The 25926-nt window shown below is 41.6% G+C and overlaps 1 protein-coding gene across 1 annotated transcript in view; it reads left to right on the top strand.

Annotated features, from left to right (window-relative positions):
- Positions 1-21463, top strand: part of loxl4 (lysyl oxidase-like 4) — a 30417-nt gene extending 8954 nt beyond the window's left edge. Inside the window, exons 5-15 of the mRNA XM_033612576.2 lie at positions 4728-4766; positions 5786-5999; positions 6102-6279; positions 11148-11302; positions 11384-11551; positions 12004-12166; positions 12263-12506; positions 13565-13680; positions 14004-14140; positions 17988-18099; positions 18660-21463. Coding sequence (XP_033468467.1) covers positions 4728-4766; positions 5786-5999; positions 6102-6279; positions 11148-11302; positions 11384-11551; positions 12004-12166; positions 12263-12506; positions 13565-13680; positions 14004-14140; positions 17988-18099; positions 18660-18730 — 1597 coding nt within the window. The 3' untranslated portion in view covers positions 18731-21463. The remainder of the gene's footprint in view (positions 1-4727; positions 4767-5785; positions 6000-6101; positions 6280-11147; positions 11303-11383; positions 11552-12003; positions 12167-12262; positions 12507-13564; positions 13681-14003; positions 14141-17987; positions 18100-18659) is intronic.
- The last annotated feature ends 4463 nt before the right edge of the window (positions 21464-25926 follow it).

The following is a 25926-nucleotide window of genomic DNA, read 5'->3' as shown; positions in this document are numbered from 1 at the left end:
ATGTCGTGTCTGCACTTACCCCCACTGTTAGAGAGGAAGCTAAAACATCACTGATACAGCTGCTGCCATCTAGCTTTGGTGACGTCATTCAGAGCTGGAGTCTGCGCTGTAGCGATCTCAGCAGTATCAAATTTCCCATCCATACGCCCGTCTGACCAATTGCAAGCAGCACCACTGAATGCGAGCCCATCAATTGGCTCATACAGTTGTCAATCATGTTGTAAAATTAGTGTTAATAGCATTAAATAACTAATTAAAAACAAACTTATCAGAAAAACAAACACTTGAACATACAGCAGCATGATAAAACTATCTTAAATGACAGAAACCATGTCTGGGAAAAATTTATTTGACAAGTACTTTGAGTTTTTAGTTTGGTCCATGTCTCATCCACTATGCTGCAGCCAGCCACTAGGGGGCGATCCACATGTTTCAGCTTCAGTTTTGGTGAGCTGTCATATCGTCCATCTTTATATATAGTTTATGCATACTTGCATTTAGCCATGTTGTAAATCTGCTGGAAATACACTGTACTTAAAAATAAAGTGTGTTTTTTAACAAACACACATTTGTGAGTCACTTGCAGTCCACCCAGAATGGACACAATGACCCACCTTTGGACTGCAATCCACCAGTTGCAAATGGTAAATGTAAACCAAAGTTTAATGCTAATATCTATTAGTAAAAAAGTAAATATGTATTATATTTTTCCTCTCACCTGTAGTGTCGTTTATCAGTTTAGACTGTTTTGGTGTAAGCTGCCAAGTGTTGGAGATATCGGCTGTAGAGATGTCTGCTTTCTCTCAAGTATAATGGAACTCGATGGCACTCAGCTTGTGGTGCTCAAAGTCGAGCCAAAAAATTTGTTTGAAAACCTCAACAGCAATGTCTCTTTCCAGAAATCATGAGCCAATAACTCAGGATAATCCACAGACTTAGTTGTCAGTGGTGTCATGTTTGAGCAATTTTCTTCTTCTATTTCTTACCAAACTTCACCCAACTGTATCACTGCGCAGAAGGAAGTGTGCATCTACTCATGGATGAGATGCGAGATGTAAACATTAATGGTGTAATGTTAGCTAGCTCAGTAGTGCTTTTTGAGCTAGCAGTAGATGCATTCTTCCTTCTGTGTAGTGATGCAGCTGACGGGTGTAGTTCAGTCACAAGAAAATGGTTCCTACATAAAGCTTTTTGTTATGTGGATTATCTTGAGTAACCAGATCATGATTTCCGGAAAGAGACATTGCTGTTGAGGTTTTCAAATGTATTTTTTTGTCACTTTGAGCACCACAAGCTGAGTGCCATCTTGTTCAATTATGTTTGAGAAAAGGCAAGATGTCTCTATGGCTGATATCTCCAGCACTCTGAAACTCACACCAAAACAATCCAGACTTGTAAACAGTGCTACAGGTAAGATTTCAGGGATGAACTGTCATTTTAATTTCAAAGACTATGCTCAAACTCAGTGTTATACTCTTATAAAATGAGACCAGGAAGTGGTGTTGCCTGCTGCAAGAGGATACTGTAAACTACAGCTTTTCTCAGCTCAACAGTTGTCCTAAATGATTTGTGTCTGCGGTTCAAATGCTATTTTTTTCAATCTAATTTGCACCCTGATTTTTGTTTAATTGTTTTTTAACAGATGTTTCAAGCATTTTCAAATGAAAAAAAGATGTAGTGATTTAGTTTTTAACAGTAAAACCAGAAGACAGAGAAATAAAGCCAGTGAGCAGTGTGAGTGTGATGAAACCTAAGCAGTGGTGTAATGCTTGTCTTTTAACAGGCGGGTGGGACTCCCTATCATTAGCTACTGTTCTCTTGGCTCCACAACAAGTGCTGGATACACTGTTTGCATTCTCAAGCAAGGCTGATGAATGCTATGAAGGTGGAAAACAGAGTAATACTGAGGCTGTCTGTTCATTGCATCAGCACTCGTTACAATTACATGCATTGAGATGGAACTGGTTCATAACTAACAGAAAGACCTCACTGTTAATGATTTCATTTTTATATTTTAAAAAAGTGAAATATGCCTTTTATTTTTGATGAATGAAGTTCAGCATTAGCAGACAGTGCTGTAACTCAGTCAAATGAAAGACCTGAAGGCTGAAGGTATCATTTATAGCCTGTGTGTGTAGTAGTCCTGTTGGTTTGCGAAGAGGGGAAAATGGTTAGCTGATTGGTCTGTGGTGAGGTCACCAACAAGTCACAGACATGTTTGCCTCATGGGAAACTGTGTGCATGTGTGTGCCTGCTCCTCACTGTCTATCCCTGATGAGATGTTAGTGCAGCAGAGCCACATGGTAGACACATTTAAGTTATTTTACAAGTGCAGTTCAAGACACTGTAAAGAATAAGTGTTAAATCCTATGCAATGTGTCAGTCGCAATTTACAGCAGGTCTCGTGAGCTCACGCTCGGCTTTATTTAGAGCCCCGCACGTGATTTAAAATGAGGGGAACTTTCCGCCTCATCAAGTCAAATGTTTGATATAGCGTTGAAAGGTAGCGAGCAATTTAAGCTGTTGAAATTTCATTTACAGATGTTCATAATTTAAGTTCCTCAGGGCTGCATTTGTGCGTCAAATGAGGCTGAGAAATGACCTCAAGTCAATTTGAAGAGTGTTGTTCAAAAATAGTGTCTGTGATTTGCAAAACTGTTCGCTAAATGATTGCTGAAATGTAAGTACTCACATTTTTTACCTTCCTTACCAAATGCTAATATTTTTGATGAGAGGTCTCTTCTGACTACTTACAGCATCAGGAAACAGGTTGTTATGTGATTTTGGAAAGTGTTCAGTCAGCACTGCATGACTTCACACAACTGTCAACATAACATCATGTCAACGATAATGCGTCTCTTGATTCCAGCATCCTCAGTTTGTTTTTAAGGTTGGTTTTTTTTGCTTCACCGTTACGGGAATGTCTCAAGTTCATGTCAGATATTCAAATATTTATCTACCTGTGCTTTCATACAAATATCCTCAGACATGTTTGTTTCTTTAAAGGGGCATGCCACTGAAACCAGCAGGAGAGATTTTTAATGGAGGTTTTTTTTACTGTGTTAGTCACCACAAAAACATGAAAACCCTTTTAGCCTCCCTCGCTTGTGATGCCATGCTGATATACAGCTCTGCAGAGATTAAACATGAAAAGATGTACGTGCTTTGCTGTTCAATGCATTTTAATGGGAACTGTGCCTCTCCAGTTCATTATGATGAATGCTAGGAGTAAGTTTTTGCCTTTGACAGCCCAGTAAGCAGTATAGGCTATGGACAGTGGGTGAACAAAATGGCAGCTGTGGCTCCACTGATCACTTGTGAGGCACTGACACCTTGCATCAAGGCTGCCATTAGGATGTTAGTGTGAATGGGTAAATGACCCTTTGTGATGGACGCTGTGGATAAATGTGCTTTTTAAATGCAGCCATTTTCATAGGGATGTTGGACTCTAAATTACCTAATGCATTATGAACTTTAACTTTTTGGCACATAGCCTCACCAGAATATCTGTGATGTGCCAATATTGGCTAATAATGGGCCTTTTAAAATACCAGTCAGGCCGTAGCGTGTGTATCTTGTGTGTGCACTTTGCAGTGGTTTGAGGATGTTCTGGCATGGTCTGTGTGGCATGTCTGCTCTGCGTGTCTGCCAAGAGAACAGAAGGCTTTCCTCTCCACCGCTCTCCCGAGTCCGCCAGCCTACTTGGTGCATAAATCTCTATTTGGTTCTGGCAAATTCTCAGACGTGCAGCGCTGCGTACTGCCAGAGTTTTTGTTTGTATATCGTGCTTGGTCAAACCCTGTTTTCCCAGAAATGTTGTACATCACTGATGTTGAATGTCATGAGCATTTGGACGGCGTGTGGCTTTGGAGGTTAACAACATGGTTTAAAATATCTCATATGTTTTTTATTTTTTATGTTTTATCCTTTTATAGTTTTTACATCCTGTAGTTATGTACAGATCCATATTATATTGCAAGAAGGAATGCTGAAGTCTTATATTCAAAGGGTCTGTTAGTTTAAAGGCCATGCGCATTTTTATTTAATGTAAAGGTTGGTTATTTAAATAAACTGTACCCTGCAGCTGTAACAGAGAGTACTGTTGCCTTGTCACTTAGGAACATATGATGTACTGACCACTTACTACAAACATAAACACAGTAAATATCAGGCAGCCCACATTCCAGATGGAAATATGTGCCACTGAACCTTTAAAGCAACAAAGAGACAGGAAGTGAGGTTGCTCAGAGAGAACAAGAACATTGTATTCCTCCTTGAACAATGCAAGTCATCGCCATGAATGTAACTTCACACTCACCACAAAGCCGCATGCATTGCTCATACTGGTTTTATATACAGAGGCTATATAAGGAGCTGTATGAGTCATCTTCTTTGATAAGGTCAGTGTTTGAGCTGTAACTATTTAAATCATCCCCAAGTACCCCTGTAAGACTACTTTTTTAGTAATAAGCAAGCCGGTGTGTGTGCATTTGTGAAGCTACTCGCTGTGGCAGAAAACCCTCCTGTGTGGCCAGGTTACATATAAAACAAACAGCAGATGCTACAGTATATCCTACAGTCACTAGCTCTTTGCATGAGAAATTGGTGACCCAGGTCATCTCACAGGGTGACGTGTGTGTGTGTGTGTGTGTGTGTGTGTGTGTTGGTAACCTCAGCAAATACACAGACTTGAGAGAACTAACATCTGTTCTTTGGTTCTGTTACAGGAAAATTTGGGATACCAAGGTTGCAGATCCTTCAACAAGGTAATAAAAAGACAATGATGGTTCCTTCGCTATATTTGTCCTCACTCATTTTGGGAGACCTAACAAGCTGAACTTTAGTTTGGATCTTTTGAAGTGGGGTTGCATGAGGTAGTTGTCCTTAGTCACTGTATTACGCATGTTGGTCGGTATGCCCCCTGTTTGGAGAAGCAGACAAAACTACCACCACAAAAGCTAAGCAGTGTACTGCTGTGGACAGAAGCGGTGGCAAAACATATTTTAGCCACCGAAAAAAATAGTAACAGTTCAAATAGACAGTATATTAACAACATTTCCATTCCTTTAATTTGACACAGACGGGCCTTTCCAATGGGGAGGCCAGTATTTTATGGTAAATTAATATACTGTGAGTAGTTCACAGTAACTTTAGCTCACTGAATATGTTATTGTGTGACCAACACTTTTAAATGCCAAAGTCATGTAATAATACAAAAAGACTAACTGGTTGAGGCAGAGGTAGACCAGCAGCTCCCATGTTCACCTATATTACATTAATGTTTTTTTCAATGTTGTCTGGCTTTTAAGAAAGCAATGTAACAGCTTCAGTTCCCCGTCAGAACTCACTGACTTGCTTACGGTAAAGTGGTGAAAATATTCTTAATATATCGTACACTTAAAATGATAAAGACATTTCTAAAGTGAGACTTTCTTAGGTGGCTAAAATATGTATTGCTGCTGCTCCCACCCACAGCAGTACATTGCTTAGCTTCCGTGGCAGTACTCCTGTCTGCTTCTCCAAATTTACATCTACTATATGTGAAACACTGACTTTGGATGAGTACCTCACACAACCCCACTTTAAAAGATATGAACTATCCATTTAAAGGCCCTGACAACCTATTTTCTCAGTCAGCCTCTGACTATGAGTGATGGAGTCCTACATAATCACAACAATTAACACAAACCCTCAACAAACAATAATTAAGGTTGTTTTTCAGATTTAAAATCAAGTTGTCAGGAGTTTAACAAATATATAACCAAAAACTTTCTTTTCTTTCTAGACTGAGCCTCATGGCAAAGAAGAAGGGATTCTGGGTAGAGAAAGTTCACTGTCTGGGCAGTGAGAACAGCCTGTCAGAGTGCATTGCTCAGCTGTCAATCCCTCGCAGTCCCTCTCCCTGTAAGAACGGGAGACATGCAGTTGTCAAGTGTGTGCCAGGACCTCAGTTTGCTCGCATCTCCTCAGGCAGACCCCAGGCCCCCTATCCAGCTGTGGTAAGATTAATACAGTTACGCCTACACCAGCACAATCAAGCAGTGTTTATGAACTGCACGTAATTATAAGATGAGTTATCTTCCCATTGCTGCCCTGTACAGCCTGTGCGTCTGAAGGCTGGCCCCAGGCTGGGCGAGGGCCGTGTGGAGGTGCTCCGAGATGGAAAATGGGGGACCATCGTGGACCACATGTGGGAAAGAACTGCAGCCAGTGTGGTGTGCAGAGAACTGGGCTTTGGTACTGCCAAGGATGCCTTGCATGGAGCCTTCATGGGTCAAGGTGAGAGAGAGAACAGCTGCTTTCACGCAGCTCAGGCTGGAAATTCTGGAGAACTCCCACATTTAATGTAATTGTTTTGAGTCTGCAATTTAGATGTTTGAATGTGTTTATCATGCGTCATGGTGTTCCAGGGAAGACGAGGAGACTTTTCCAGCCTTTTGCTTATCTTAGATGCCGCACCCGTCTGCCCTCACTGATCAGATAATGCACAGGCATGTGTGTCTGTCTGTCTGTGTGTGTATGTTACCTCATGAATCTGCAAATATGTTGATTGCAGTATCTCCAGCTGTGATTAAATAAGTTCTGTGCCAGGGCAACCAGCTGCCCAAACAGCATGCATACGCGCGCACACACACACACACACACACACACTGACACACTAAATGTAATACTATAAGCCACGGTGGTTTATGTTGGCATTTGGTAACTAAAGCCACAGACACAATCTTGCTTGCTTCAAGCAAGCTTTTGATTCACTCTCTGAGAACTGTGGTCTCCTTCGATTTCAAATTTCCAGCTTTGGTGATGTACAGAGTCAGTCGCAATCCAGCTGCGCCAGTGGTGTCCCCACCCTTACGAGATGTGAGAAAGGCTTCCCCATGCCTCAGGCTAGGGTGTAGTCTCTAATCATGCTGATGGAGATGAAATGTGGGATGACAGTCTGGTTTAGCTGTTCAGTTGATCATACATGGGTTATTTTTGTACGTGTTGGATTACTTTCTTTTACCTTTTCACCTCTTAAATTGGGTGATGTCATTTTTGCTACCTTTCTTTTTGATGAGTCTAACAGAACTACAGTCTGGGGTAGCTGGCTTCTCTGAGAATACTTATACTGCAGCAGGCTTCACACCCCTTGTCGTCTGGTTTCAATCACCAGTTTTAGTCGTTGGGACAGATTTCAGGTTCATCGTGGTTCCAGCAGTCTGAGGCAGAGGTGTTTAATTGTCAGGAGGGGCCAAAAAGCTTCCAATTTTCTACCTAAAATAGGTTTTCCCTGATCTAACAACCACAAAGCTACATTTGTGTATGTTCAAGTGCAAGCATGTGCACGGTGCTTCGTGTATGTAATGAAACCTGTCTCAGAATTATAACATTAAGATGTGGCTCTGGTTTGACAAATGGTAGGTTTACTGTGTGTTTTACCTCATATTACTCCTGTCTCGCTCCTGGAAATGCAGGTTTCCTACACCGTGTTTCCTGAGTTGGTGATTAATTCACTCACACTGTATTTTCGCCTTGTTTTCGTGGCGGCTAACAAAGAGGAAGTGTTTTCTTGACCTTGAATTGACTGTCTATCTGTGTGGTATTTTGGTGCCCAGTGCAGAGCGCACAGTGCACGGTGCACAGGTAGGAGGAGAGGTGCAAAGAGGTGGGCAAAGCAAGTTGTTGGTGTTTTGGTGGAAAATATGTCATGGAGAACAGGAGAATAGACATTTATTTCTGTCACTCAGCTGCCAGTTTGGTGATTTTGTCAACAACAGCAAACTATATACTTGGTGCGTATGTGCAAAAATTACGCAATAATGCCAAAAAACATGAATAAACTATTCTAATTAAAGACTCTCCAGTCATTAGATCAGTTTGCATTCATCTACAAATTAATATGAGTATTGGAAATTACTTAATACTGTATGAAAGCTTCTCTTTCAGTTCATTAAATCCCTGCAGCCAGCTGAGGACATCAAGACAGATATGTTTTTAAAACAGCAACATCCAATTTGACCAGTGCTGCACCGAGTGCGGTGCCATTATGTGCAGCTTCCACTGTGTTTACCTTGATTAAATTACATGCAAGTGACACCGGGCTGCTATAGAATAACCACACACACCTCTACACACATCTGGTCGGTATAATTACCAGTGCTTGTGAATCCTGCGCGTCACAGTCTCCTTTACAATTTTTAAAGAATGCTACAATGTGAAATTTGTTCGAGTTACGACTGAAAGACCCTTGGACTGATGTGACCATTTAAACAGCTTTACCAAACTTTTTTTTTTTATTATGTGCTTCTATCATTGTACTAATTAAGTGTTATAAAAAACCCACATCATCTACCTCTGGCTGCAGATTTGTGGTGCTGCGTGTTCACATCACAGCATGCTGCACCTTCAGACAACAATATAATTTCCTGGAGAAGCATTCTTCCATTTGTTGAGCTATTGTCATCGTGCATCACCATGATTTGCTCAGCTGTTTCAGAGCAACAAGACCAGATATGAACGGCTGAAATTGTACTTAATGATCACCACTCCCTCTGATCTATGTTTGCCCTTACCCAGCCAGTTTACACTTTGCCCTGCTGCATGTACATGAACCAAATTAGCAGGTCTTTGCACCCAAGACCTACCGCTTTGATTTTCTCATAGTGCCTGCTGGCCTTTAAACACACTTCACATACATATACCTCCATATTGTCTTTTTTCTCAGACACCCACACACTCTTCCTTTTCATCTGTCTCTGTCTTACACCTACATACACACTGCTACTGCAGGACGATTGGACTTAAAAGTCCTTTCACAGCTTCCTTTCTATAACATGCAGCCTGGTAGACATTTTACTGTGACATATAATTTTCCATGTGCTGGAAGGCCACATAAACACAGAGCCATATGTCGTTGGAAAAGGCCTAAATTAGACTCTTTGATAGAACAAAACCTCACTGAGAAAGATTTCCTGAAAGACTGAATTGTGTAAAATGTAGTTTTGTACAAATGTTTAAGTTCACGGTAAAACGATTACATCTAAAAAATAAGTAAGTGAGTAGGATGATAGTACATTCTTCACATCATGATGCAGTACACTCAGGTACGCTTAATCTCTGCAGCACGTGACCAAAAAATTTCATATCAAAAGTTTCGGTCTGTGGCAACAAGACCCCACAGGAGTGTGCTGAATTACTCCTGATGATCAAACGTGATAATGTGATAAATATTGTGGTCAACAGGTAGACAGTCTGCCAGTCGACATTCTGGCTTGATTGTGGTTTCACTTATCAGATTTGTTGAAACACTTGCTCACACATAAACACTTAGCTCCAGCATACAGGTGGTATCCCTCTCTGGGATAAGTGAAGTTGTCATCTTAAAACTTGTTTGCCAGCTTGGAAAAGCTGTTGACAGAGGAAAAGGAAACATTATTTTGCTGCTGGTTGGCTTCTGCCATCTAAAAACCCACAGACAGGCACATCTATTTACAAACTTACATGCTTTTAGCACTTGGCTACGAAACAGATCGAACCAATGACAGAAAGTTTTTGTTAGAGGCATAGAAAGAGACGTTCCATGGAAAGAAAAACTACACACACTACATTAATGTGCCTAAAACAGAGTATAATTTCAGAGAGGAAAAGAACAGGGTTTCCCTCGCAACCACTAACCAACTATTTATGCTATTCTCAACAAGAATGTGACTGATGTTACTCTATTTCCATTCCCCAGAGTCAATTTTCTAATCTGTCCAAATGATCTGTGGCATCTGCCAATTCTAATTACATGGTAATCAAGCTCAACCTGTTTCTTGTAAATACTAAATTTAAGCTACCGCATTTACATTATGTCTGAATGTTGCCTTTAGAGCTGCATCTGCTGTCAGTCTTTGACATGTTATGTTTTAGTGGGTTGGATCATTTGTGACACTGATTTCGGGGAGAATGAAAGTGAAGAATATTTTCTGTTCAGACTCCATCTGCTAACTCTCTAACGCCCATCATCATTACATTTATCATCACCATCAGTGAGTTAAATTACAGGGACAACGTTTCCATTTCCCTTTTTGACCAGCATTGTTATTTTACTGTGTAATTTTGCCGCTGAACTACATAAACATATAGAGTACTGTATGGGAGTAAAACATCCTGACTGCCTGTGTGTGTATGTGTGCACAAAAAGTGTGTGTGGCCAGTTTCTTGGAATTTATTTTCAGGTTTTTGTGGAAATCCCAAACTGTGTGAAATCCACAAACTGCACCCCAAGGTTTAAATAGAGCGTGTCACTGTGCATTTTGAGGATCCCTTGGCTGGGTCCTGTGTTTGTCCTGATAAGTTAAACAGTGGGAGTTAGGATCTAGTTTGTGGCCTTTACCATGCAGATAGAGGCAGAAGTGGTTTCGATGTGATCTTTTTCATACATACGCATGGTGACCAGTATGGGAACAGGGCTACAATCTACCAAAACCAACACAGAGACAGATTGGGTTAGGCTGCAATCTGGTCCCTACCATTTCGGTCATCCTTCTTCTCGCCCTTCTTTTTTTGGTTTTTCTCTCTTTCCCCCGCTTTCTGTGGTTTTGGTTGTGTTTATTTCAATGCTGCAAGTTTGCAGTTTGCCCTTTGTTTTAAGAAAACACTGAAGCCATAGTTTGTTCTATGTGTTTTTACATACTGCCACCGGTTTGCTTTCACCAAATCTTAAGCGTTTTTCCACCATCTTGTATGTTGTTTGGAGATTATCTGGTTTTAAACAACAAATGAAAGTCTTTTGTTTTGTTGCCACAGATTTGGCCTCGTTTGCTCACCCAGGGTGGCGGACTACACACAATGTTGTTTTTGTTGTGCCTAAAGCAACAGAATGGTGGTAATGGGGTGTGACAGATCCCTAAAGTAGATGTTGGTGGTGCTGCTTGACAGATAGGAGCTTTTTATTGTTGGTTTGATGCTAAAATAGAGAAAGCACATTCATGTGAAAGGAATAGAAGGCCTTGCATGAGTGTTTGCTGTTTTGCTTGATAAAATCTGCTAATGCCTTTGTGACTATGTTGGGTGGCCCCGAAAAAGTACACACAAAATATAATGCCCATGCCTCTTTCTGTTTAGCCTCTTAATTTTTGTCAGCATGGTTTCTAAATCTACCTCATCTTCTCTCTCTTCAGGCACAGGACCGATCCATATGAACAGTGTACAGTGTATGGGGACAGAGCACTCCATCCTAGACTGCTACTACCAGGAAGTTCCATTGTGGACGTTCAAACACAGCCAGGACGCCTCAGTACGCTGTAATGTCCCTAAAACCGGCATAGAGAACACGGTATGAAAACTGACAGAAGACTTACACTTATCAGCTCTCACTGATAACACAGCTAATCCCTTCAATCTGATGGATTTTCAGGTGCGGCTTGTTGGAGGTAGAGTCCCGTCAGAAGGCCGTGTGGAAGTGTTGATGGAGGTTGGGGGTCGTAAGCGCTGGGGCTCTGTCTGTAGTGAGAACTGGGGCATCAACGAGGCCATGGTGTTATGCAGACAGCTCGGCCTGGGCTTTGCAGCCAGCGCTCATCAGGTAACAACCTCCCTGACCAAAGTTACATTCATAACTGACAAGGTGATGATAGCAAGCCTGTCACTTTGATCTCTGATTGTAGGGCCACCCCTTAATCTGAAAACTTTTCTCAAAGTCTGATCATCAGTGTCTTAAATGATGGGCATGATGTCACAAACAATGATACACTCCCATCTCTAAACCAATTAGTGTAATTTTGAAAATGTCAGACTGGAGTGTTCAGAGGCATCATTCCTCCAAGATTTGTCAAAATCCCATCAGCAGTGTCTTGAGTTATTGATGAAAGAACAAACAAACAGATGTTTAAACAAATGAACTCATGGAGGCTAATCCATAGTCACAGCCCCTGTATTCACTGTGGTGGACAATGAGCTATGATGCTGCTCTTTGATAGAAAACCTGACAAGCTTTCTATGTCCTCTGACCCCACCCCCTTGCCCTTCCTTTGACAGGAGACCTGGTACTGGCCAGGTGACTCATCTGCAGGTGATGTGATTCTTAGTGGAACTCACTGTGTGGGCACAGAGCTTTCAATTCAACAGTGTCGCCGCAACAACCATGTTCATTGTCCTCGAGGAGGCGGAACTAAGGCTGCTGGGGTCAGCTGTTCAGACAGTAAGTCGATCCGTCTTCCTCTAGTCCCCCATCTTCTCCTCTGCTTCTAAATCTGGTTGAATTCTAACATGATCTTTCACGTCTGACCTGCTTCAGCGGCACCTGACCTCGTTTTGGATTCCCAGCTGGTCCAGGAGACAGCCTACCTGGAGGACCGACCGCTCCACTTGCTGACCTGCGCCAACGAGGAGAACTGTCTGTCCTCGTCTGCTGCCAGGATGAACTGGCCTTATGGACACAGACGCCTGCTGCGCTTTTCCTCCCGCATCATGAACCTGGGTCGATCTGACTTTAGACCCAAAGCAACAAGAGAGAGTTGGACATGGCACCAGTGTCACAGGTAGAGCATCCCTGACGACTGAATAGAGGTGTTGCAGTACTTAGGGTGTTGCGATGGAAAGAACTATTTAAACACTTACTATATGTGAGATGTTGTGGTTGAGCTTGTGGTAACTTTAAATGTTTTTTGAGAAAGCTGTGGTCTTGAGTGTCCTGGATACAGGTGAGTTGTGGTTTGTAGAGGCCGACGAAAATATTCTGACAAACACCTGTTCCTCGTACAAAATTGCCTGTACGTGCAAAAATGGCACAGCTCCTTCAATGTTGAGCAATTTGAGATATATTTAATTTAATTGCATTCAATTGCTACCAGCAGAAAAAAACATGCTGACGTGATCTGTGTACCAGGGCCCATATGGTTTGACAGGGGAGCTGCAGGTTGCATGCAACATAGGCATTAAACACAAGAGCCCTTTGTCTGTCACTGGGCCTCAGCAGCATTCTGTCCATGAGTTGTAAATAGATTAAATATTGCCCGCAGGTCTACTCTTAACAAATTAACTCAGCCGCTTAGTTTGCCCCGCTCAGTCAGTGAGTTAGTTTTGTCAGATGACGAGAGCACTTTCAGGCAAGTCGTCATGAGAGAAGAAGGAGTCATTTGAGGCCCACAGTATTGGCTGTGTGACATGTGTCCCAGTAAGTTACGGGTGGCCTCAAACAGTGTTGTCATCTCTCCAGATTCATTAGCTGCCCTGCAGCATGTGTGGAAATGATGGCTGAACCAGTTACCACAGGTCTGGCATTATACAAAGCACAGGGTAGCCAATGCACAGTCAGGTCCGTTTCAGTTTGTTACAACAACACATCAGTGCTATGCATGTGTGTTTCAAAGCCCTCCATTCACTCAGAATGAGTAAACAGCTCAACCAAGCTGGCGCTTAAACAAGCTTCTGTGAGAGGTGTTACGGTGACACCCCACGCTCATGTTCAAGCAGTGAGGTCATTAGGCTACAGGCCATAGGGAGCTAGTGTTCATCTAGCGTAAATGCACACACTCATAGATGTACAGAAACACACACGTACGCACTCTCACCTGGACTTTTCCTCCTGTCCTCCCAGGCACTACCACAGTATCGAGGTGTTCACACATTACGACCTGCTGACTCTGAATGGCACGAAGGTTGCTGAGGGACACAAGGCCAGTTTCTGTCTGGAGGACACGTACTGCCCCGACGGTAATGTTCACCACTATTCATGAGCCCCAGTAAAATACTCTTTCCCATTAGTGACAGGAAATTAATATCAATATTTCAGCTACAGCTATTTGGATTTTTACTTTGTGGTTAATGTGTTAGATCACTGCTGTTGTTGTTTGTTCACTCTCCATTTACTTGTTATATCATGGATGAAATGGCTCAGATGAAAAAGGAGCGTTCATATGTAGTCTGACGCAATTCAGGAAGCTAAAGGCTCTTAAAAATACCAGGGAGTGCCGAGCATTAAATGAGCTTTGATGCTGTGATTGATAATGTTGGTGGTGTGTGTGTATGTGTGCTAGGACTCCAGAAGCGCTTCTCCTGCTATAACATGGGTGATCAGGGTATCTCTGTGGGCTGTTGGGATACATATCGCCACGATATCGACTGTCAGTGGGTTGATGTGACGGATGTTCGGCCAGGAGACTACATCTTTCAGGTCAGAAGTCATTTTATCTTTCTCACTTCTCCCCATTTGCAGTTTGGGTACATTTCAATTTTTTTTTCATGTCACAAAAATCAAACACCATTAACTTTGTGTTTAAAGGAATAGTTCAGCATTATGGGAAATATGATCATTTTGCTCTCTTGCCAAGAGTTAGATGAGAAGATCTATGCCACTCTTGTATCTCTATGGTAAATATGAAGTATTAGCTTAGCCAGTTAGCCTAGCTTAGCACTACAAACAACTTAACACTGGTTGCTCGCCAACATTATGGGTGAGACATTACTCCAACTGCACCCAGCCAAGAAAGAGTCCGACACATAATCTCCCATAAAACCACAATTTGATGTCTTACACTTGTGTATTTGTACTGATTAAACGAACAAAACATAATGTGCTAATTGGTAAGCTTTAGATGGTTAATTGGTAAATGGACTGCACTTGTATAGCACTTTTCTAGTCTTCCGACCACTCAAGGAGCTTTTACACTACATGTCACAGTCACCCAGTAACACACACAGTCACGCACTTGTGGCTAAGGCAACCATACATGGTGCCACCTGCTACTCAGTGACCATTCACACACTCTCACACACTGATTTGGAAGCAATTTGGGGTTCAGTATCATGCCCAAGGACACTTCAACATGGGGACTGGAGGAGCTGGGGATGGAACCACCGATCTTCCAATTGGTGGTACGACCCACTCTACCTGGTGCTGGTTTGAATTTTGTAACCTTTGAACAGAGGCAGGCTAGCTGTTCCCTCTGTTTCCAGTTTAAGCTAAGCTAACTGGCTGCTGGCTGTAGCTTTATGTAGTGTACGGGTACGAAAGCAGTATTAATCTTCTCTAACTCTACAAACATCAGAATTGAATGTACAAGCGGTACATATTTTCCCAAGTGTTTAACCATTCTTCTAAAGAAAAACTTAACCCCCCAAATGACCATTTCTTTCCAACAGTTTTTTTTGTTTGTTTTTGTTTGTTTTTGCATGCCTCCTATGAATGAAGAATCCAAAAACTGAAAATTCTTAATAAATTAAAGTCAGTGTTGAACCACAGCAAAACTGTATCTAGACATTGCTTATTGCTCACATATGCCCTCTTAAAAGCCAGACTCCACTGACAGAAAGTGTAATTTTACCTCACTGAACATGCGAGCTGCTGGTTTACCACTGCCTTGACCAATACATTTTTTGTGTCATTGTGTGACTGGTGAGTCTGAGCTAAACATTTAAAACATCAAAGTCACACAATAACACAAACAAACTAAGTGATCGAGGCAGCGGTAGACCAGCAGCTCTCATGTTCAGCGAGGTAAAATTACAGTTTTTGTTAATGGAGTCTGGCTTTGAAGGAAGCATATATTAGTTTCACTTTCAGTTCAGTTGCCCATTGGAAAGGACTCTCTGTTTGAGAAGTAAGCATACAACTGAATAAACGAGACTTGGATTATATTGCACAAGTTGTGTAAGTGCATGTAGACGGATGTTTTGATATAGTTTGGGTGTTGTTAAACCTGGACCTCTTTGACTTCAATTCATCAAGAATTTTGTCAGTTTTTGGATTCTTCGTTCACCTGAGGTATGCGTGTAAGTGAGTAATTGGATTACAATTTTTGGGGGGGTGAAGTATTCCTTTCAGGCCGGAGATTTAGTTAATGAGAAAGAGGTTCACAGGATCTTAAGGTGGACTTCCTTATGATTCTTTCAGGTTTCCGTCTATTTCAGTAAAACCTCTCGACCTCCCTCATTACAGTCATCACCTCAACCACTCCTCTGTCTGTCATTACATTGACCCAGGTCAATCAGTCGACTCATTGTGGCTCCTAGACTTAAACACATCAAGGGCTCCGTCTGCCATTATCGTCCATTTCCAGTTCAGACTACTGATCCCACCATGTACGCAGCAGTCCTCAGATCTCATGCTGCCAATTACCTCCCAGCTGCGGCGGATTGGTTACAGTGTAACTCAATGTCTGATAATTACTGCTGTCACCCAGTTTGTCTGAGAGGTCACTCTCAATCTTTGTAATTACACTTCTCTGCTCCCTATTGAAGATGGATTTATTTAATTTACTCGCAATAGACGTGACAGACATATATATAAACGCATGTGCTGACTGGATGTATTTTAAGCATGTGGAGTGGGGCGTAATTATAAAGCCGTACATTGCTACAGTACAATGTGGAGGCGGAAAGAAGGAAGGAATGATAGAGGACAGAAATGGAGTTTAGATAAATGGGAGAAAGAAAATGGAAGAACTACTGAAGGTGAAAAGGTCAGGGCCAATTGGGGAGAAAAAGCACTTAAGGGGACAAAATTTAACTGAGAAGAACAAGAGAGAGAGAAGGGAAGACACAAGCAGCCGAGCAGCGAGTTCGTTTTTCACCAAGGCTGCAGAATTGGAAAAATACAAGCATCTTTTACAGCAGCTCTCCGTCTCTCCGCTGTGTTCTTTCATTTATCTAGTAAAGTGCAGATGATGTCTGACTTTCCTGATGCTGGGATTTACAGAAAGATCCAGCAGGCCTACCCTTGAACCACCCACTGCTAATGAAACACACCAATTACCCAAATTAACTATTGCCTCCCTTTAGTCAAACAGCAGCTCGTCCCCTCTTCCATTAGGAACGGCTAATTTGCCTCCAAGGAATTCCTCCTGCCCTGTTTTTATTTTTATTGCCACTTTCTCACTGAGCAACACATTCTGCCACTGAAGCGGCCCTCTTCAGAAGCCCCGTACACTCCAGTCCAACACTGTAATTTACCCCAGAAAAATTAAGAGACAGCTTTTGTGCATTCACAAAGTTTTTTAAAGTTTTCTGCCTTTTTTTAGTGTAGTTTGCCTTCTTTCCCCCTGTAGCTGTTTGGAACATGTACTTAAAGTGGGTGTAGCAGTTTACAGAGCAGCTATTAGAGTAAATGGCTTCTCAGTATTATCACCAGACCAGATTAAGAGAAAGGTTGTATCAGCAGTTATGGAGCTGCTCTGCAAATGACAGACTATTAGTATGGCAGCGCTCACAGTGAGGCTGATTTCAGACATATAAACATGCTTATGCATAAATACTCCGTTGCAACAGACTTCAATTTCAGGCTAATTCAGTGCTTATTCTTGCATACCTATGTTGGTGTGACGAGCAGTTCTCTCTGGGGACTACACTGTGGCATAACCACATTCCATCAACTTCAGCTGTAAAGTTGCATAACCTCTTACGCAGCTAATTATCATGTTTCGTGTGGGCTGGAGTGTCTTTGTTACATGTTCTCATACAAGTTATAAAGTATTTTACGATTAGCTTTACTTGAAGATCTACCAGAGTGTTTTGTGCTTTGCATAAACACATGGTAAAAGTAAGTGTTTTCACCGCTGCATGTTTTTCAGAACATACGCTCAGCTGTAGGCTATGACGTGAACATCATTCAACTTTAGGTCCACGAGAAAGTATTTATCTTTCCAAATAGGAATACAGTATGGAAAAGTCATCCAGCTTTTTATAGATGAGAAAGGGATTGACTATAAAAACAATACCAGCCACGAGTGCTGTTTAATAACAGGCCCTCTAACAATTTTACATCCAACTGCTCTTTATTTCAAATGGCTTTCTCAGTGTGTAGTGAGAGGAGACTCGCTCCTTGTTTGACCACGTGCCGGGCCGGCTGGAGATATACTATTAGATGAAACTGAGAACAACAAAGTGATAAATTTTCCCTGTTTTCTAGTAAATGTTCGTCCCGATGATGAAATATGCAGCTGCGAGTCGTAAGATCAAAACATTGTGATATTGAATCGGTGCTTACGTTAACAGAGGCTGTGTGTGATTGTGTCATTTCACAGGTGGAGGTTAACCCCTCGATGGACATGGCTGAGTCTGACTTTATGAACAATGTCATGAGATGTCGGTGCAAATATGACGGCCACAGAGCTTACATGTATGGATGTCATGCAGGTAAGGAAAGAAAATCCCTTCATCTTAATTTCTCCCCTCCTCTGTCACTAGGGCTGGGTATTGCTACTCAATGTCTTTAAGGTATTGACTGAAATAACCCAGAACTTTGTATTATTAAAATGTCCCCAGTCAATCAACACCTATGTTTGATCTCCCCACAATGGACAGTGGGTTCGCACGAGCTAATGCAGCAGCAGCGGCTAACATGTCTCACAAGTTCTTTAATGGTCCCAACAAACTTACACCAAAACCAAAATGACTCTGTTGTTACACCTATTAATAACCGTTAGGTAACATTAGCAGAATGATGCTAACAGTTAGCCCTGTCACTGTGTGTGGACGGGTGGACTCCCACAACTATCCCTGGCTCAGAGCTCAATGCTTGACAGTTCAGTGAGCTGAGATGCCACCCAAATGTTCGAAAGTATGGCTATGTTACACACCACTCCGATCATATTATGGGTATCGAATAAAGTACTCCATCGGTATTGGCATCACTTTAACGATACGATACTTAGCCCACTCCATCAATGATTGTTACGCTCTTTCCTCCTTTATAGGTGATGCATACAGCGCAGAGATCGAGGACCTGTTTGAACACCAGAGGCAAATCACCAACAACTTTGTGTAGCCCATCCCAGGGCCCAGCGCGAAGGCCTTCCAGTGGGGCCCAGAGACTACTCAGGGTGGGCTGAGGTCAATGGCCCCAGGCCCTTGGGACCTTAGGACCCACAATAACAGACAACACAACAACACCAACACACCTCCTTGGCAGATGTGGATAAAACACTCACAAGCACATCATATCACAGCAGCGACCATTGCAGAGACTTCATTGACAACAAGAGTGGAACAGGTGCCAGATGGCTCAACATGTTTTTAACTCTAGTTAAGTAAGAAGATATTGGATATGGATTCAAACTATACTGAATTTTGTGAATGTGGATGACTAGTAACTTAAGGTAGTTATTCAAAAACGTATACGCATGAAAGTAATGTCGCTATAACTAAACTGTCACTAAGACAATGAGGAAGCTGTCGGGAAATCTCACTCCCAAAATAGAAGATATGGAAAAATGAGAAAAATAATAATATTGTGAATTTGTGTAATTTCTGTTACAAATGGTTGGATTAATGCACATGCAGCAAAAAGTACTATAATTTGCTCTGTTGGCATTATTTTACCCAAATTCTTTACTTGTTGAATTTTGTAACTGTTGCGCTTTTACATTACTTCAATATTGGTGCTCTCTAACAATACTGTATGTCGTTATTTTAACCTCACTACGTTTCAGGTGAACAGTGTTGTACAATGCATTTTGGTTTTATTTTACAGTTAATGAGGTATTTTATCATTGCTTTGGTTTTAACAAAATCATTGTTTTATAAAAGTGTAGTCGTGCTACAGCGTTTTGCTTCTCATCTAGAATAGGTAAGAAGAGGTCAAATGATTTTTATGGAACAAAGCACTTTATCTTTTATACAGCAGTATTCCAGTTTTGCCCTTTTTTTTTTTTTAAATCAGCCACCAATTTGACTTTTTAAGATGTATATCTAAAAAACACTTTATTGTGTTTTACATTTGAGAAAGTGAAATATAAGGTTTGTGTTTAGTTTTCATATTCAATGTACTATTTATGCTGTAACTTTATTTATTCATGGTTTTCACACATACACAGCATGCTCAGTAAAGAGTTTGTTAGCTAGCGCTTAATTAACAATACTGATTTTTTGTTTTGTTTTTCTGATGTTATTAACCAGGAAGGAGAAACTGATTTCATACAGGGCATAATATTAGATCGTTCCCATGATACAGAAGAATAATTGTTGATTTATTTTTGTTATTAAAACAACTGTAACTGTACAGTTTTTCTCCTCCAGCCTCTGCGATGGGAGGGAGAAACCACAGTATTGTGGCAGGCTGGCAGGCTGGGTTTTGAGAGCATATAAAAAGCCTTTTAATTACGTCTGTTTGGGTTAGACTTAAGGTTACAGTTAAGGTTAGGGCTATAGCATGTGCTTTATAAAGAAACACTATGGAATTGTAACTTAGGGAATCACAGGGAGAGGGGGAATCCATCTTTACACAAGCTACGAGTCAGACTCTGAGTGATTCAGTGAGACAGTGATTTAAAGAAAGACTGAGGAAGTGACACAGAAAGAGAAAGAGGGATGAAGTTCGGAGAAAGACTTATGCAGACATACAGTTTTTACTAGCAGAGCTGCCTTTTTGTAGGCAGCCATACAGAGACCACAAGCTGGCTTTTTCAGCTCCCCAACAAGAACAACATGTTTGTCTGGGAGAGAAAATAAACTCCTCAATTCACGCTTTGACACAGTAAACAGTGGCCTTATTTTTACTAAAGCCGGGCCTGCTCAAATATACTGTATCTCTCTTGACACTCGCTTCGCTAGCGTTTTAGCTCCACACCAAACAATGATGCAACTCCTTGTGCTTTACAACATGGAACTTGTGTTAATCATGTTGTGTTATCCCATTAATGTGTTTGATGTGCTTGGCTTAATGTCTTAGTGGTTAAACCTGTTAAGACATGTTTTTTTCTAATGGCCAGTTTCCAGGACACGCTGTGGAAAGGACAAGTCACTCATAACGACAACTGTAGACTGAATTAATTTCTTTAGCACATTGTTTCCCTCCTCGCGGGGATTTAATGATTTTGAGCCCACAAAGAGGGTTCCGAAAAACGAGTAGCTGTTTAGGAAAACTTTTTAGCCCCATTACTAAAAACTGATGGAGATATAAATGTTAGTAGACATGAAAACTTCAATGAGTGTTTACTGATATGCTTTTCTGTTTGTTTGTGCTTGTGTACAGTTGCTATTGACATATTATGGTCTGTTCTGTGTTATTTAAAATTATATGCCATTCCATATCCTAAGTGGGTTCATATTCGCCACTCTCATATTACTGTATTGTACCCATGCTATAGGCGTAGCACTGGGACATTGTTTTCCATGGCCAGTTGTGTTTTACTTTTTGTCTATAAAGCCGAGAGTGTGAGCTACATGGTGCTTATCTACAATCATATTCATAGAAAGCTGTGCTCTCAGGGACTTTAACCTCATCTAAAGAGAAAAAAAATGTTTCATGTGATGTGATTAGGGTTGCTTTTAGCTGTGATGCATACACTCTCATAAAAAAGTACCCACATGTTTATTTTACAGGTAAAAATTGAAGTAATTAAGGTGATAAGCTTTGTTACATGTTTTCCTCAAGGGAAGTTAGGATGACTGTGGATAGACACTGGCTGAATCAGAGGCAAATTTCAGTTCGAGACCAAATCGCAATCCATTCATTCATCATTACTGTGAATCAATAAAACTTCATCACATACTAAGCTGTCCTCCGCTTCCTGCCTCCTTCTTGCTGCTAATACATGACGCTGCAGAATGTTGTTGATGAGAAAGTGGCTCGATTTGTTTGCTCTGCATCAAGACGACAGTAGATTCTATATAATATGTTGTATTTTCACTCCACCTGCTCTGATACATGGGAGTCATTTTGCGGGAAGATCTGATCTGTCCAAACTGATTACTCATGCATTCTGGGCGCTTAATTTTTATGCACTTAAAGGCTGGTGGAATACTGGAACTTTATTTTACAAGGTTTCCCCTAAAATGCCTAGGCGGCCCAAAGACAACCCTTTCAAGCTGTTAGACTTTCAGTGACTTAATCCTTTGCAAACACTGCCCCTCATGGGAACCGAGAAATCACCTAACTATTTCAGTAACAAAAATACACAAATGTGTCCAGGAATTAATGACTAAATTCAAGCATATCAACTCTGGGAGAAGCGGGGTGGAGTAATCAGCTATGTCTGGAAAGGAAATTTACTCTTAACAAAAGTTTGATTTGATCACAGCTGACAAGTCCACCCAGAAAGAAAACAGCGGAGCTGTGAAGTGGTCGCTCGTTGGGATGAAACAGCTGCTGTGCAAACAGGAAAGGAATACTTGAAAGCACCTGGCTGCACAGAGTGTACTCACACACATTCAGCATCCTTTCATGCACTTTCAGCATACTGTATTCCTATAAACACACGTGGAAGTGCACACACACTGTGAGCAAGTAGGGTGGACTTCACAGATTATCCGAACTAATATTGGGTCTTAAAGTCTTTTTTATTTAGTCTGACTTTTTTACCAGAGAAAATGCAAGTTAGAGATAAAGCCACTTGGTCTTTGTAGTTTGTCTTGTTCTATGGAAACATGTCACTCCCTTGGAAAGAGCAGATTATCTCATCACACTTGCAGACACTAGTATCTAGTGTCTGGGACTGGCTTTAAGAGAATGTGATTTTGTAAGATTACATCTCCAGCGCAGCGTGGACATCCAAAGTGAAACCCAAGCGAACCGAATCGCTCGATCAAGATGAATCAGGACAGAAGAAAGAAAGCAATCTGAGGTTTAACAAAAAAGAGTTGAGGACATATGACCAAACTCTCACTCATAAACCCTCGGCTATGCAGTTCTCATTTTATCCTCACAGGCCCACTTCCTGTTTGCTGCACGTGTTTTTATTTGGGAGGCCCCCTTTGCCACCCCACCCTGACCTGATGGGGACCACAGTCGGCTACACAATGGAGACTGTGTGTGCTCCCTGAATGACAGACCTGTCCATACAAGCTACAAGGAACCCTCTCCATCTCTTCACACACACACACACATACATACACACACACACACACACAACTGGAGTGCATGACAGGTTTTGCCATCATCTCTTTTGGAAGCAGTGTTCCATGGTTCTATACGACAGACAAACATGACGAGGGATTTTTGTGATCAAACTTCAGATTATTGAGCAGGAATGTCTCTGCTGAAAGCCACATGGCTGCTTTCATAATAGGAACTGTTGTGCTGCCTTCATGATGACGTGCTTTTTATCACGTTCAGGGTGTTGAGCCGCCGCTGTGTAATCTAAGAAGCTGATGAGAGGGCTCATTAGTGTTTTCTCCCACTTAGAATTGATTGTTATTTTGCATGTTAACAGTATGTGAGCGTGTCTCCATGTGCTCATGGATCATAAGCAGACCACCTGACACGTGAGCCCTAACTCATCACCTGGGATTGTTAATATTTGCAGATAAGGAGAGGCTTTCCTGAATAATGAATGCATTTGCATAATTGTCCCATCCTGTTGAGTGAAAAACACATTATGAGACACATTCAGTTTCCATGTCAGGCCCATTGAGAGCGTAAATGAATAGTCAGTGAGATATAATGACTTACAGAAGCAAAGACGGCGCTTACAAATTAGTACAATGCCTTTTCATAGGTGCTTGTAAAATGTTATCTTCTTCTTTATGTGCTTACTGTATTGCTGGAGCATTGGAGTGAATGTGTGTGTGTGTGTGTGTGTGTGTGCTTGTGCACGTACTTACCCCCCACCACCCCGATCCTCTCCTCTCTAGTATGAGATTTATTGCAAAACAGCCCTGTGAGAGAGTACACATGCTCTGCCCAGTCTCTGTACTGCACCCTGACAATTACTGCTATATATACCGCTCCAAATGAGAGCCATGAACCGGCGTGATTATAGGGTGGAGCAGGAGCAAAGAGGGAGAGAGAGGGGGGGAACAAAAAAGTGAGGCGAGCTGAGAGAGAGAGAGATAGAGAGAGAGGGAGAGGAGAAGGGCGACAGGCAATACAAGTGGAAGTGACTGAAGTCTGCTGTAAATTGTATTGTGCACTTTTCATAAATCACAGCGTGTGACACACTATGCTTTAGTCTGAATGGCTTCCTTTTTGAAATAGTGAAGTAGGAGAGATGAGATTAAAGGGATGGGAAGCATGCAGGGAATGAGCAGCATCCTCCTCGACTTTGAAGATGATGACCTCTGTCTGCATACTTCTCGATAAATTACACAGGGGCGCTTCACACGTCAGATTACTGTATGTGGCACAAGTTACAGTAACGTTTGATAAAGAAGTGCTGCCCTCTTCTGGAAGTGAGGGAAACCAAATAAATCAGGTATGAATGAGAACTTGAAACTGAAAAAAAAAAGTGACAAGAGCAGCATTTCCTCACTAAGAGTTTAGATTTCTTAAGTCCTGTGTAAACTGTCCACAGTGCAAACTGAGATAAGAAAGCAAATTGATTCCTGGAAGCCTGAGAAGAAAATAGACATAAAAGAGGAGAAAAATGGGTCTCATGCAGAGACATTTGTCTTAAATTTCTCTCTTTCTTAATTGTCTGTTAATAGAAAAAGTAAGAGAAATCGACTCCAGATGCACCAAAAACTCTTAAGCATCCAAATCTGCTCTTACAATTAGCACAGGTAACATCCTCTAAACACTATATGTGGGCAGGTGTTGTGCTGTGTGCAAATACTCTGACATGTGCCCAAGAACCGGAGAGATGCCACCAAAAAAAGGCTGCAATAAGTTTGGCAGTAGTGAAATCAACCTACTGTTAAATTAACTTAAACAAAGTAAATGTGGGTTTCCAGAGTGTCAGAACTTGTGTCAAAATGAGCAAAAATCTTAATTTGTAAAGTAACAAGAGACTTAAGTCATCAAATATATGTTGAGGTGTAAAAAGTACAGTATTTCCTTCTAGAGTGGAGTACAAATAGAGAGTGGCATGAGATTAATTTACTCAAGTAAAGTAAAAGTTCTTCAAATTGTGCAAAAATTATGTTATGAATATATAAAACTTAAGTTTCCTTGCACTGGACAAATATGTGGGGTATGAAAACAATCTCTTATATTGGTAAAAGTGCTCTCAACCACACATACATTTTTCTCTTAAAAATAAGAAAACATTGGTGAATCTCAGAAATCAGTGGCTGCTAACAAAATATGAGAAATCCTGGATACAAACAAAAACAAAAGAAAATTTGTTTGTATAACGCTTCCTGCACTGAGGCCCAATATTTGACATAAACGTGAAGAAGCTTCCACAGGCTACAAACAGTCAGTCGCTTTACTTCTTCTCCATTTATCTATCTCTTATTTTGCTATTGGCTGTCCAACACTGAGCTTGTCACATCAGCTGACAGGCTGCTGTCAGTCATGGGGCTGCCCTGACTGTGCGGTCACCTCCGCCTGGCTGTCTGGTGACATCAGGCCGCATAAAAAGCCGCATCTCAAGAAAGATTGATAACACAGGAACTGATGTCACAGCGAAAATCCCCACATATGATGTATGGAAGTGCTGGGTGTAATAGATGCAGGTTGTTGCAGAGCTCAGGCCCTGGTGATGAGCCATTCACTAAATAGATCAGCCTACCTAATGGGGTCATGAGACTGTGGGAAAAGTGGTGAACTGGGATATGTTGAGTAGAGAATTGGCTGTTCTTTCAATCCCCCCCACCCCTCCATGAGCAGAAACCATCCCTGTGGGGGGAAAAGCAGCAGGATCACATTACCCATGGACCAGTTTTCATCGTACAGAAACCCACGCTCTGCCTCACTCCAGCGGCTCGCATAATTGGAAGCATCTTGGCATGAAGATAGAGTCAAGGTGGCATATCAATGGGCGCGTACTCCAAGGGCATGCAGATAAGAAAATGCTGCTTCTCTTAACAGGTCGTGTCCATGATAGGGTCACTGGCCCTCCCTAAAAAGAGAGCAGGCTGGGTGTTGACTCACATACAAATAGCTATAGCTGATCAGTGGTGTGGAGCCTTGTTGTACAATTCACTCCCAGTGGCACTCATCCCTAACGCCAACAAGAAACTGTTTTGTTCCCAAGCCTTGTCTCATTATGTATGCATGTATGGCAGCAGAGAATTCCTGCAGCTCAGGATAGAGAAACCAAGCCATGATTGTTTTACAGTGGCTTCATGCAACATGGCTGA

This window comes from Epinephelus lanceolatus, chromosome 17 (assembly GCF_041903045.1).
Source record: "Epinephelus lanceolatus isolate andai-2023 chromosome 17, ASM4190304v1, whole genome shotgun sequence".
Lineage (NCBI taxonomy): Eukaryota > Metazoa > Chordata > Actinopteri > Perciformes > Serranidae > Epinephelus > Epinephelus lanceolatus.
The sequence above is the reverse complement of the archived record's forward strand: the minus strand, read 5'-3'. Positions and strand labels throughout refer to the sequence as shown.